This window comes from Monodelphis domestica, chromosome 1 (assembly GCF_027887165.1).
Source record: "Monodelphis domestica isolate mMonDom1 chromosome 1, mMonDom1.pri, whole genome shotgun sequence".
Taxonomy (NCBI): domain Eukaryota; kingdom Metazoa; phylum Chordata; class Mammalia; order Didelphimorphia; family Didelphidae; genus Monodelphis; species Monodelphis domestica.
In genome coordinates, this window is record NC_077227.1 from 234,615,269 (window position 1) to 234,629,820 (window position 14,552).

At 38.5% G+C, this 14,552-nt stretch overlaps 1 protein-coding gene across 3 annotated transcripts in view; it reads left to right on the forward strand.

The window, feature by feature from the left end:
• Nucleotides 1-328: 328 nt before the first annotated feature.
• The window catches only part of GALC (galactosylceramidase), an 80,891-nt gene continuing 66,667 nt past the window's right edge, over nucleotides 329-14,552 (forward strand). For 2 of the 3 annotated variants that reach the window (XR_008914942.1, XM_007472677.3), the window contains exons 1-3: nucleotides 329-626; nucleotides 14,040-14,108; nucleotides 14,349-14,412. Coding sequence is in view for 2 of the 3 variants with exons in the window: in XM_007472677.3 (XP_007472739.2) it covers nucleotides 411-626; nucleotides 14,040-14,108; nucleotides 14,349-14,412 (349 nt within the window). In the remaining variant the exon portion in view is untranslated. The remainder of the gene's footprint in view (nucleotides 627-14,039; nucleotides 14,109-14,348; nucleotides 14,413-14,552) is intronic. The other variant, XM_056810575.1, reaches the window with a different exon arrangement.

Genomic DNA, 14,552 nt, shown 5'->3' on the forward strand with positions numbered 1-14,552 from the left:
AGAAGAAAGCACGAAGGAACCAAACAAAGGCAAACTAAATAAATAAATGAAAAACAAAAACAAGGTAATAAAAAAGTGCTTAAGAAGACTAGTTCTCCTTGTCGTGACTCAGTCTTGTAAAACGGACCTAGAAGATCTGTAACTATCTAATGATCTATTTTTCTTTCCACCCTTAACGCCTAGGGGCCGGCTTAGGGTTTCCTATCTCCTCCCTTTGTCCAGGATTGCCCTCTACCAAGATGGAGCTAGCTTCGTCACTGGGCTATTGCCATCTTCCAACATGGAGACACCCTAGCAAGCTTCGTTTCCCAGTTCTTTTAGTCAGGTGATTCGGGAGGCGGGGTCACGTGAGTCACAAAAAGCTAAAAGTACGCAGCAAGGTGTCATTTCTAGCTTTAACCAGTTGAGAGATGTCTCCTTTAAAGGTTTGGACTAACCGCCTACGGGGGTTGTTGCTGCAGTGGCTGCTGCTTCTTTCGCTTCTGAGCGCCACTGGGTCGTTCAGATCTAAAATTTTTACGAAGCACGTGCTTCGCTCCAACCTCAGCACATCTTTTTACGTCTTGGATGATACTCCCGGGCTTGATCGGGTGTTCGATGGGATCGGCGGGGTGAGCGGAGGCGGGGTAAGCGCCAGAAGCTGCTTAGAAGCAGCCGAGCTCGCCCGCGACCTATGGAGGGAGCGAACGGGGAGCGGGAGTTCCGTCGCGGGGCGAGAAAGGGGTGGCGACTTGTGATAGTGCCTCTCTCCGTTTTCTTTTCTCTCCTCCCTCCTCTTTGTCGAGGTGGACGTCTGGGTAGTTGCCCCTGCAGTCTCCCGAACTCGGGTCCCAATCCCACCAGTCTTCCAGAAGTGCACGGCTATTTTGACTTTGGAACCTTCCTTGACTTTGTGGTTCCTCGCTTATAAAATGAGTAATTATAGCTCCTACCCACCCAGGGAGATGTTTGTGTGAGGTGAGGTAAGGATGGAGAGTACTTTTGCAAACTTTAAAAACCAGTATAAATTTGAGCTACCGCCAGTCAACAAGCATTCATTAGCTCCGGTGTGCTGAGACACTTTGGAGATAAAAAAGCAGGAGATAGCCACTGCCCTTAAGGCAGGGCAAAACACCCCATAATTGGGGTAAAAATTCACTATTTGACAAAAACCTGGGAAGCATAGAAATTACCTGTCAGGTCTAGAATAATAATAATAATTGTTAACATATATAACATCTTCTAAAGAATTGGGATATAAATGCAGGCAAAAATAAATACACTCTCTGCCCTCCAGAATTTCCAGTTCTGATGGGGAAAGGAACAAATGGTGTGCTAAGGAATGCTGATGTGTTAACTACAGAGAGATCTGCCTACCAATTCTTTTACATTATTCTAATGATTCGTGTGGGCATAAGCTATACTTCCAGAAATGTTAAAGAATTCAATGTCGTGGGTGAGAATTGAAGATTTTAGAGGCACAAGTCTTAGTTTCATCAGTGTAGCAAATTGAAGGCAAGAGCTCTAGCAGAGGCGAGTTTGGGAAGTAAGTAGCTGGTAGTAGTAGATAGTATTGGAGAACAGGATTTGGATTTCTGACCAATTTAAAGCAAAAGAATAATAAACTTCTTTCTAGATTAATATGTATATAGCAAGGGCTGGTTAGAATGCCTGACGTTTAAGAATTTTTTCCCCCAGATTACATGTAGATAAAATTATTAATGTTTTCTGACATTTTGTAGTGCATGTTCTCTATCCTTTCTATTCTACCCACCTCCTCAAAAAGGCAGATAATCTTAAATTGTACATGTGCTATACAAAACATGTTTCCACATTTATCATATTGTGAAGGAGACACATTGCTTACTATGGGGAAAATTGAAGTGAAGAATGGTGTGCTTCGATCTGTAATCAGACTCTCTTCATAGAGTTGTCCTGGACCCATTGCTTTGTTGATAATAAAGCCATTTACAATTTATCATTATACATCATTGCCATTTGTCTGAAGTTTCATAATTCTATTCAAAAGGATCTTTAAACCAAAAGGGAGGAAGAAAACAGCTATGATTCATTGGGCTTTTTTACATCATGCTTATCCTTTCTGGTTTTTTCCTTTGATTCCCTTTTTCCATTGGGGACTTCCAACATCTCCATTATGAGGAAGAGTTCACATCAGTTCATTCATTTTTTGGACTTTGCCACTATGCCCTTGATGGAGTACCATCTTCCACTCCTTATCAGTTTTCTTTGATGTATTGTCTTTCCCCATTGGAATGGAAACTTCTTAAGGTCTGGTAGTGTACTTCTTTTTGCCTGTATTAATAATATATTAATACAAGTTTTCTTTCTTCCTTTTTTTTTTACTATAAATGGTAGTTATTATTATTATCACTTGTAAAATATAAGCAAAAGTAAATTAAAGATGACATCAACTATTGGAGGAATCAGGAAAAGCACAAGGTATGAGCCTGGATGGGAGCTAGGCGTTCTGAAAAGTTGAGGAAAGAATAAACATTCCTGTGAAAGGGGACAGCCTAGACAATGACATGAAACCAGAAGGTAAAATGTTGTATATAATGAAAATAAATCAAATTAGTTTGTCTGGAACATGGAGTCCATGTGTAAAAAGACTGGAAAGATAGGTTAAAGTCCAATTTTGTAAGTTCTAAATGCCAGTTAAGTTTGTAACTAATCCTAGAGGCAATCTTTCTTCCTTTTTTAAAAATCCTTACCTTCTGTTTTATTTTTCATTTATAAGATAGAAGAATGAAAAGGACTAGGGAATCTTGATTAAGTGACTTGCCCCAGGGCCACACAGCTAGGAAATGTCAAAGGCAATAATAGAACCTAAGTTTACCTGACTCTATCCTCTCCTCTTTATCCAAATATCCTCCTGGTGCTCTATTAGCTGTGCTACCTGGCTACCCCTTAGTGTGGGGGTTTTATATTTTTACTTTGCTCTCTGGTTCTAAGAGATTTGGTTAGTTGTATAATTTCCCATATAATTATACTCTTTTTGGTCATAGTTTTGACATGGCCTAGAGATTCTTAAATCATCTCTTCTTAATTTTCTTTCTTCATTTGTTTTGATATGAGATATCTTATATTTTCTGCCATTTTTCAGTTTTGCTGTTTTAATATTTCTTATGGAGTTATTCACTTCTGTTTGGGTAGTTTTAATTTTCAAGAAAATATCTTTTTTGAATAAGATATTATCTTTTGATGACTTTCTTTTCCATTTCTTTCCTCCACCAGTTTCATTTCTTTTCCAAGTCTGCTAGCATTTAAATTTTATTATAATATCATTTTAACTTAAAAATTTCTTTGCTTTGTTTCTATCAAGAATTCTAGTTGAACTTATTAAAAAGCTGTTTTTTTTTTCTTTTGAGGCTTTACTTATAGTTGTTTTGCAGTCATTTTCTTCTTCTGGGTTTTTGTTTGGACTATTTCTTTCACCATATCATTCTTTTTGGTGAGATTTTTTTTTATTTGTGCATTTCTTATAGCCCTTCTATTTGACCTTGGACTTTGGGTTGGGCCAGACTGCCCACTTCTGGTGAAAATATGTGGGTTATTTTGTGTCCTGGTGGAAATATGTGAGTTATTTTGTGTCCTGTTTTTTTGTCTTTGTTCATACTGCTGCTTTTTTAGAGCACTGTGTATTATGTTATTCAAGGATCTCTGGGAGAGTTCTGGCTGAGTTCTGTTTATGTTCCTTACCTATATCTGGGTCAGAGTAGTACACATACAGGTTTGCTGTTGGGATCTGGAAAGCTGAAAAGATGATGCACTGCGATTTTTAAGCTGTTTCCTTATTAGTAATGGTCTTGTGTATTATCTATATCTTTGGGGGTGGGGTGGGAGAGAACTCCTGAATTGCCTCTGATGAACTGGAAAAAACAGAACTATTAAGTAGTAGAAAAACCACAGGAGAGGGGCTCAGTACATTTTCTCAGGCCTCTTCCAGGGTTGCACCCCCAAAACCTACACAGAGCCCTGAGACTCTGGCTACCAACTCCTGGGAGTGCTAAACTTGCTAGATTGACAGCTGTAAGGAATAAATGAATTTGGGGAACTTATATACCCATTAAGGCAGGGGTCCCCAAACTATGGCCCGCAGGCAACATGCATCCCCCTGAGGCCATTTATCTGGACCCCATCACTCTTCCAGAAGGGGCACCTCTTTCAATGTTGGTCAGTGAGAGGAACACTGTATGCCGTGGAGCTTCAAAGCGTGGTGTCGCTCACGTACAGTACTACTTCTGGTGACATAATCCTTTGCCTTGTTCTGAGAGTAACTGAATGAAAACAAGGCGCTGGGCAATGGATTATGTGGCTGCACAATGGAAGATGTCACCATGGTGAGCAACAATCTGGAGGGGATTCCGCACTGTGTATACTGCTGTCCAGTATAGCAGTGGCAGTGATGGGCAAGGTGTAACAGGCCCATCACAGCCAGTGCTGCAGCCTCTGCTACCCAGACAGTGGTATATAGTTTTTTTTTTTTATAGTTGGGCCCTCCAACGGTCTGAGGGACAGTGAACTGGTCCCCTGTGTAAAAAGTTTGGGGACCCCTGCTTTCAGGGAACTGAGGTCAGGAGAGTATAGTTGATTGGCTTTATAATGACTACAAAGAAAATGAGGAGACGTAAACAGTATTTATTAGTTGGGAGAAGCTGATGCTTTACCAATTGTTTTAAAAAAAATAAAAAGAAAGAAGGGATGTACCCCCAAAGGGAGACTTGGGCCTTTGGTAAGGAGAGGGGGGAAGAGAGGAGAACCCCCCTTCCACAAAGCGGGGTTCAGGGGAGACAGCAGATGTAATGGGTTTGCTCAGAGAGAGGAGAGGGGGTTTGAAGATTTTCCTCCTGCCTTCCCTCCTTAGCTAAAGCTGCTCTCCCCAATTTGCTCTTGTCCCTCTTGACCCCACTCTACTACTCGAGACCAATAGGTCTCCCCTTGATTCGTTCACTCACACTCAGCTTGGGGAACAAATAACTTTTAATGTTAACTGAATCAGGTAACACAAAGGAATAATGGGCAGGGAAGAATGGGAAAAGTAGAGTGGGAAAAGGGGGTCCCTATCTCTATCTAAACCCTTTCCCTCCTTCCTTGAGTTTGGGGGGAACTCGGCCCTTGGCAGCCTGAGCCCCCCTGAGAGAAAGTCAAGCTGACCCACCCCTGGGCAACATGAGCTGAGGTAAAGTCTACTCAGGTTTCTCTTCAGAAAGTCCCTTCAATTGAGAAGTGTTGGGGGGAAAGATTTCCAGTCACCAGCAGGAAAAATGGGTAACCCTCAGGAGAAAGTCTTTTTCCCACCTTCTCCCTTCGACATCTCAAGATGGAGAGACCCTCACTGTTCTCACCAGTCTTCTCTCCTCTGGATTCCACTCCTGGGGTCCCTCCCCCATCGAGGTGATCAATTTCACATACTCTTCAGTCTGGCGCTCTTTCTCTAGTGCCAGCCTCTGTCATAAAATGGACCCAAAAGGGAAAGATCCAGCCAAGGGCTGGGCTATCTTGGAAAAGAACTTTGACACAAACTGAGAAACTACAAAGGTAAAAGCATATTTAACACCTGATTGAGTTAGCTAACTACACCTAAACTACTTTAAGGTCTGTTGTTACTCAGAGACTCTTGAGGTTGGGCTTCCCCCAATTCTCATGTGACAAGGTCAACCTTGAAGTCTTCACATTCAAGCTAACTGGACCAGGGGGAGAGGGGGGGATAGGGGAGCTTTTAGATCCCACATGGCTACAAGTTTGGGTCTTTCTAGATTCCATGTTGACATCCCCATCACCTTCATTTCCATTTTGTATTCCATTCCAAATGTATTCCACATCTGCTTTTTCATGCTTTTCCTTATTTTTTCATATTGGTTGTTTCTTAGAACAACGTAGTATCTGCCATATTCATGAGCTACCATTCCTTTAGCTCTACTGCAGTAGATAGGTATCTGCTTTGTTTTTCTGCCTGAAGTACTATTTGAAATATTATTGTGTATTGTGACAAGGAAATCACTTTAAAAGACTGATATATATTAATTTAAGGTCACCAAGGAATTCAGCTATGTAATTCCTAAATGAAAACTCAAGTCAGCCGTCAACTTTTTATAGAGTTTAATTACAAACAGGAAGAAGAAAGGAATTAGAGATAGAGAGAGAGAGGGAGAGAGAAAGGGGAGAGAAGGGAATAGGGCTTAAATACCCCTTCTGTTTAGGCTGGGCCAAAAGGCCCAAGACCTTAGATAGCTGGGGCAAAGAAAGGAGATCAGTCCCTATTACTCATGTGACCAAAATGGAGAAACAGTCTCAGGGCCCCCACCTCCAGCTTCCTTCAGAGCAAGCTTCTCAGAGCACCTCTCCAACCACTCAGAGCCAAAACTCTCCAACCACCCCCTCAGTCCTCAGACCCCTCTATCTTTAAGGAAACCATCCAAGTTCCCTCCCCTCAGTTCTCACATCTACCAATCACTGTCCATCATTTTCCCTGTGCCAATGGTGGCTCTAGCTTAACCCAGGACTGCCCAGAGGTCTGTGGCTTTGCACATGTCTGTTGAAGGTCATATTCTCAAATAATTAAATCTTGATCTTTTGCTACAGCCCTTCCTAAATCCTGTTACCCTGAGTAGGGTAGAGATTGGAATAATTAAATTTTGATCTATGCTGCAGCCCTTCCTAAATCCTGTTAGGACTGAGTAGGGTGGAGATTGCAATTTCCAAGACCTGGTTCTGTCATTCCAAGTATCTCCATTGTATCAATTCTAAAATCAATCATGACTCAAAGAAATTCCTGTTCTATGCTTAAGCATAGGTCAAAGCCCTTTCCATTGTTCAGCAAAAGGTTTCTGTCCTAAAGTAATCTTAAGAAGGGAGGAGGAGGAACCTCCCATGCCAATGGGGTTCACATTCCAATAGAGTTCCCACTCTCAATAGGAAATTTTTGAAGTATGAAATTTCCCAATGGTGAAATTTCCAACATTTATAAATAAGAAATTTTAAGGTTTACAGTCTATGTGCCCCTTATTTCTTTCATTGACCTTATCTCACATCAGTGGAATCTCTAGGTTGAAGGGTATGGTATGAGCATTGATCTCTCTCCTCCTCCATGCAGGTTAGTGCCTTAAAATGTGTTGAGGCTGACAGCATGTCTTGGTTGGCTCAGAGGACTAAAGATACAGACTTTTGACATCATTTATTGGTTGCCATAGTACACAGTAGCTATGAGGATCTTTAGGTTACATATGATTGGAGATTGTGATGAGTAAGATAGACAAAGAAACTTTATTCAGCTCAGTCAAATCAAGGTTCCCCATAACACTCTTTATTGAATATTCTTCTAATGCTTTGGCTAAATGAACATCATTTTAAAAAAATTAACTCTCAAATGACTTGGGTGTTTCATTTTGTTTCATTATTGAACATTAATTACAAGGATACTGTTCAGAGTCAAGCTCAGTCTAAAACAAAGCATGTTCATTTTAATCAATTTCTTTGAATAATTCCAAATTGCTTTCAAGAATAATTGGCCCACCCCACATCCCCAATAGTGAATTAGTATGTATGTCTTTTCTTGACACCCCCAGCCCATTCTATTGACTATTTTCATTTTTTCTTTTCTTTGTCAGTGTACTTGGTATTTGGTGAAACTCCAGAGCTATTTTGATTTGTATTTCTCTTATTATTAGTGCTTTGGGAAATCTTTTACATGGTTGATGTTGAGTTCTCTCAACAAATAGAGCAGCTAATACTTTTTGGACTTACATTGATGAGATTAGCATCATTTAACAGGCAGGGGAACCAACTGAAGGGATTTTTATTGTAGAGGTGAATCTTATCAATTTGAAGGGTTGTTGCATAATTTCTCTAAACACAGGTATGCAGTTTTAGAGAAACTGAGTCAAAATCTCCAAGTTGGGTATTGGAAGAGGACCAAGTTTCCCAACGAAGCTGGACATGGTTTAAGACCAGAAGACTCTGAGCACTTTGAGAGACCTTTTATACCAAAATAGTACAAGATTATAATCATACCCTTCTAAGAACAAAAACACCCACAAAGCAGTGTCCATTTGTTAGGTCAACTAGGAAGGACCCCTTATTTGATAAAAGAAATCTTCTGAACATGACCTAAGAGTCATTTGATAGTTTGGGGAGTGGGTGGGAGAAGAATGTCTCTGGGCTCTGAGTCTTATGCTAAAGTGGTTATTTACTTAATTCAAAAACCTTAATACTTATACTAGAATATTCACACAAAGACTGCTAGAATCATGACCTAAGCTAACTATCTTAAAATTACAGTTACAATTATCATAAGAATATGGCTAACATTGAAATCTAATCCTCATAGTGAGTTTTTCTCACTCACAGGGTTGTTGGTTGGGTTGAAAGGTTGCTGAAGGTATTAGAATAAAGAAACAAGAAAAGTAAGGTGCAAAAGATACTGGTTACAAAGCAAGTGACTCACGGATGGAACTCAAAAGAAAGAGTTCCAAAAGGAATCTCAGGGCAAAATAAAGATAGGGCTGAGATGGAGCTGAGAGCTGGGTTCCTGTTATCCTTGGAATTTGGAGGGATAACTTCCTGTTGGAGTTAACTGACTTCCCTGACAAGTTTGGCCCTGACAGTTGAAGCCCTCAGATCAGCTTTCCAGCTTTCAGATTGAGATTTTCATCTGTTCCTAACTATTTTGTTCTGTTCTACAAGTGAAGATACATTTTGTGACCTGTATGAAAAGCTAACTGGAAAGAGAGACTTGAACCTGTGTTTTCAAGGAAACCCTGCAGGCTGGGGCTGTGGCCATTTAGTCAACACTCTATTCAGCAAAACTGAACTATATGGCCTTTTCCAAAGACTGGTTTGGGAGTGACCATAGGAAGCTAGGGAAGCTAGAATGAGGGAATTTTTTTGTACAGACAGGTCAGTTAGTTGCAAGATACTAAAGGCAGGCTCCTGGGAGCCTATTAGCTTGGAGGGTGGAGTAATAGAAGTATTAAAGTTAGGGAATTACCTTGGCCCTCCTTTCCATTCCTGATCCTTGTTTTATTTATTATATTAAACCCGTTGTTACTTAAATGTAGTAGTCATATTGCATTATTAGAGAGATCCAGGTCTGAGGCTGCTATTTTGGGCCTATCAGCCTGAGACAAGACATCGGTTTTTAACCTTACCATCTTTAGAAGTGATACAATCACTTCTTTCAAAGGAAACCGAATGGAGAAGGTACTATCTATTTTAGAATTTATGACAAGAGGATAGAGGATAGGAAAGCTAGTTAGTGTCTGACACATACACCCTCTTTATGAGAGTGCTAACTTCAAAAAGTTAAGAAAAAAAAAGAATGGTAGGATCTTTGAGCCTAAAATTTTCCAAGAGGAATTAATCTAAAAGGAATAGAAAGCTCTCAAAGAATGAAATTCTAAAGAGGTAGAGAAGCAGTTCTGACAAAGAAGGAAGAAAAGGTTATCTAGATAACTCTTTGTGGATGCACAAGGATTTCATAAACCAATTAAATTTTTAAAAAGACATAAAAGAACAAAAGAAAGCCAGGTAAAGGACAAAAATGGGTTGGAGGTAAAAGGTTTGTGCTTGCTAGAGCTCTTCAAAGGTTTGGTAATCACTACTCAGTGAAGTTGCAGAATATTAGATATCACTTGGACAAGATGAGACAATTAACAGGAAAAGTCTTTGTTTGGGCTTTTACTTTGATTAATGAGGCAAAAATCAGGACAGAGAAATAAAAGGAATTTATTATAAGTATGTCCCAGTTGACCTACACATTGACTAAGTTGATCACTGGAGTTCAGCAAATGGCTTTCAGGATGGGACAGCTTAGATTGGTAACTTTTGTAATGAAATAAAAGACAATTTACAAAAGTCAATGTCTGTAAAAGAGGTTGGGTTAAGGTTAAGTTGCATCTCAATTCCTCCCCAATATGTGGGAATAGTTATGGGAATAGTGGGAATGGGAATAGTACAGAATAATTTCTAATTAGGGTACCAATTTCTCAGGTATGTGACAATGACTATGTGATGCAAAAAGGCTGTAGACTCAGTGTTGCCTTACTCAACAGAGCCTCTCCCAAAATTGCAAGCAGAGCTGGGAACAGTGGGTCACTGAGTCAATGAGATTTTCAATAGTGAAATGTTAGCCCACGGGGGGTGGGGTGGGGGGGGTGTCTGATAGCATGTCGTGACTTAAAGATCATAAAAACTAAGACTTGGGATTTACTCTTATTCATTTGTTTTTCTTTGACCTTTACAGTTTTTGCAATCTAATTCTCACTACCCTTTTTGACCTCATCACATTTCTGACTTATAATCATTATAATAAGCCCATTTGTATAGGCATTGGGCAACATATGGACTATGACCTAGTCCATATATTTCATTTATTTGTTTTTTAATTTTAATAACACATTTCCACATAAGTTTTCTGTAGTGAAATGATCCAAATTGTCTCCCTCCCTTCTTTCCTCTACCCTACTGGAAGGGGCAAGCAATTCAATCTGGGTTATATATGTATTATCATGCAAAACATAAGCATATATTTAAAAGGCAATGATTAGTTCTTTACTCTTGATAGTCTTAAATTCTAAAGCTAAAATAATGAAAATTTAACTAGGAATGTAGTTCTTTTAAAACTCAGCTATTAAAATTAAAACTAGAAGACTCATAATTCAAAATGCTACTATAAGATGTAATATTGCTCTTGAATAGTTTAAAAATAACTTGTTTGCCCTTGTTAGTAAAATTGCCTTTTACTAGTATAATCTTTACACTTTCCTGGAGATTTTCATATTATCTCATTTTGTTTTCAGGACAGCTTTAAAATAAGCAGGGTGTTTTGATTTTACATTTTACATTTGAGAAAGAGACCTGCCCTAGAGGTGTTTTACAGAGCTCATTAATACACAAATACAGACCTTAAAATGCTTTTTGGTGGCAAATAGCACAAGGTATTGTTGACATGGTATGGTCAGTTGTAATATTTATTGGGAAAGGAAATGGGGAGGATATGAAGAACAGGGGGTAATGTGAGGTTTGTAGTAGGGCATGGAGGAGTTTAAGGGGAGAGAAGGAATATTGCTCAGTGAGGCAAAAGAGAGAGATGCCCCCTGCCGAAAGGAAGAAGCAGGGGTCTGATAAGGACTGTTTGTCTTGAATGACTGAACTGATGTTCAGCTCCCTCTATGCCCCAGAAAAGATAGTCCACTTATCTGACTGCGAATTCAAATAACATAAAGTTTAATAACCAGTTGGGTTTGGAGTTTTTTTTTTCCTCAGCTACAGAACTGAGGCCAGGCCTCATAGGCTGGTGGCATGTTTCTCCCATTTCTGTCTACTCTATATCAGTCCTCGCTTTGTCTAATTCAGAATCTTAGCAGTAGTCAGAAAGCAAACAAGAACAGTTATAACTTTCAGAAGTGATTGGGCCTGAATCTTTGGGCTGAACCAAGAAGAGGCATACCACTCCAGACTGGACTGAAGCTCCTCCCTCCTCCAACCTCAGGCAGGAAGTCCAGCGCGGCAGGAAGGAAGTGCTAGTCACAAGACCCAACTGCCACTCCCAGTTGCCCCTTCCCTCACCAACTGTCAGTCTTGTTCCCTTTCCACAGTCATCCCCTTTTTTTGTTGTGGCCTTCCAAGGTCACTTATTTATATTATAGTTACCAATTTACTAAATATACTCTAAGGAATTCTTAGCAGGAAAGTTTGGGTAAGGGTAGTTTTGGGTTTTACAATAAATTCAGTACAATAAATGTTAAACAAAACTATTACAAGAAATTTGGATCTTAGTGCTAATATTACTTTTGCTAAGTTAACTAAAACAAATACATTATTTACAGAAAATGTTTACATATAATACAACAATATACATTGTTCCACATCCTGATGTCAGTCAAATAGAAATATCTATTGATCTTTCTATTTGCCTAAGACCTATGGAACTAACTATATACATATTTACATTTTGCATAAATACAATTTCAGACACTTGCTTATTTAATTAAACAAGGTCTCTCAATGTGTCAGTTTGTGATTTTGTGTTTTAATAGTGTTGTGTTGAATTAATACTTATTAAATTTCTTCAGATTTCCACTTCTCATGTTGACTGATGGATCTCTTCTTTCTTCCAAGTTATGTAGTGATACATGCTATTTCCCTAATATGTGAAATTACTTTTGTTTTATTATTTCAACACACTCAGTCTTACATATGTCTCTTTTCTATCTGTCCTCTTCTTATATAAACAAATTTACAAAGTTCAAAGTCTTAGCTGTCCATTTCAGCTTTTCCTCTTTGTTTCTTGTCTCTAGCAGCTTTTCTTGATGCTTTTCCTCTGGGCTGGTTTAAAATCTTTTCCTCTGGGATGCTTTTCCTCTGGGTTGCTTTTCCTCTGGGTTGGAAAGTTGTCTTGAACATTATGTGTCACTATAATTTCTTTGTGGTGTACTTTTTATGTTAATTAGTTTTTGTTTTCATTTTCAGGACCATTTTTGTCTATCTTCTATGTCTGTTACAGTGATGTTGACTTTTTTCTGGTTTCACGTGGGAACAGTGAAACCATGAGTCTTTCCCTGCAACTTTTATAGCCGTTGGGGTATTAAGAAATACTTCATGTGGTCCAGTCCATTTTATGTCTGTAGCCAATTTTCTATTGAAATTTTTTAAGTATACTATGTCTCCTGGTTTGATGTTGTGCAAATTATAATCCAGGGGTACTGTTTGTTGTGTCAAGCCCATTTCATGAACTCTGCTATTCTTGTTTGTAAAGCTTGTATATATTTTGTTAATTGACAGTCTAGTTTGTGAGTTGTCAGAAGATGTCAGAGAAAGGAAGATGTGATAGGATCATTACATTGTTTGCTTCTTCTCTTTGTTTTCTATCAGGTATATGATTTTGTTGTACTGCTAATTTAGTGTCTTTATCCACTTCCTCATACTTTTCACAAAGTTCTTGGTAATTCTTGACTCCCAATTGTAGTAGTTAAAATTTGGGGGAAACTGAGGCAGGTAGAAATTAGTTTCTCTCTGCAAGGAGTTTTATTTTTATTTTATTATATTTTTAGAGTTTTATTAAAGGTTGAGAATTTAAGAAAATACAAGTAAGAAAGGTACATGCTAGGTTGGCCAAAGAGGCCCAATTCAATTTCACTCACATCATGAGAGATGCATCTGCTCCGAAGTGGAAGTAGAAAAGAGGCCCAAAAGCCTTTACAGACAGGTTAAATAGAAATTCTTGACCTTGCCCAGGTGGAAATCATAGTGAGATTAGAGGGCATTCTGGGAGCTAGGAAGGACTCCTGGGGTTTGGAGTCCAGAGTCAAGTATCCATTTTTACACAATGTTGCCAGCATCTCTTCTAATGAGATTGTGTAGTTTATGTCCTTAGCTAACTCTTCTGACTGGATTGTTTGTTCTTGATTTGAGTTGTTAATGAAATCATCTGTCTCCCCCTTTTGTAAAGCTTTGTGATCTTGATTGTAAAGTTTGATATATTCATAAGGTTCTTGGTCTTCTTCATTTTCTGAATCAAACATTATTGAATGTAGTGATTCTGTGTGATTCATGCCTTGCACTGACTCTTGCTTGGTGAGTTCTTTATTCTCCAAGTCTTTTGCAAGCTCTTGCCTATTAGTATACTGTAACTCTGTTTTATGTGTTGATAAATTTGTTCAGGTTTGAGTATATCTTAATGCTGATGATTTTTGCTGATGTAGGTGAGACTTTCCAGGCACATTACTTCTTTCTTTTGTAGTTGAAACTATGATGGCTCATCCTGAAGTTTTCCCTGTTATAATGCTTATAATTTCCTAAAAAGTCTTAAGAAAATAGCTAGACCAAAGGTGACCGTTTCATTTCTTAACTGATAATATACATGTCTTGCTCCATGCTTCTTCTTGGCTCCCTCAGATTCTAATTTAGGCAGTGAATGTTTCATTAAAACAAACCCATGGTTTCTTTTTAATATGGGAAAGTTGGGTATCTGATTAAGTGGCTATCATTGTTTTAAAAAATTTTCAATAATACTTTTCTTCTTTGAAAACTCTTTTTTTTAGGCAACCTCCCGACTTCTGGTCAATTATCCTGAGCCTTATCGGTCTGAAATATTGGATTATTTGTTTAAGGTAACATTTATTAAAAGAGACATTTTATGGTTATATTAACAGTTGTTTGGAGACCTTAAATTTTAAAAGTGAAACTTTTTTTCTTTTAGCTACTTGAACTGATTGTTGTAAAAATGATTATTGCTTTAAATTTTGTCTTGTTTGTTTTACCTATAAAACTAGGTAATAACTTTTCTTAAAGTACTTTAAGCATTGAGCATACTTAAGGATGTTATTAATCTTGTTAATTCTTTTTCTTAGCCAAACTTTGGTGCTTCTTTACATATTCTGAAAGTGGAAATAGGTGGTGATGGACAAACGACAGGTAGGAAGTTTGGGAAAATTTTAAATTTAAAGTGCCTTCTGTTGGAACATAGACATCCCTACTTTGTGTCTCAGTTGGAAAGCTGCTATAATCTTAATTTTGTGTCAAGATTTTTCTGTCTAAAAGCCACAGATTGTTCT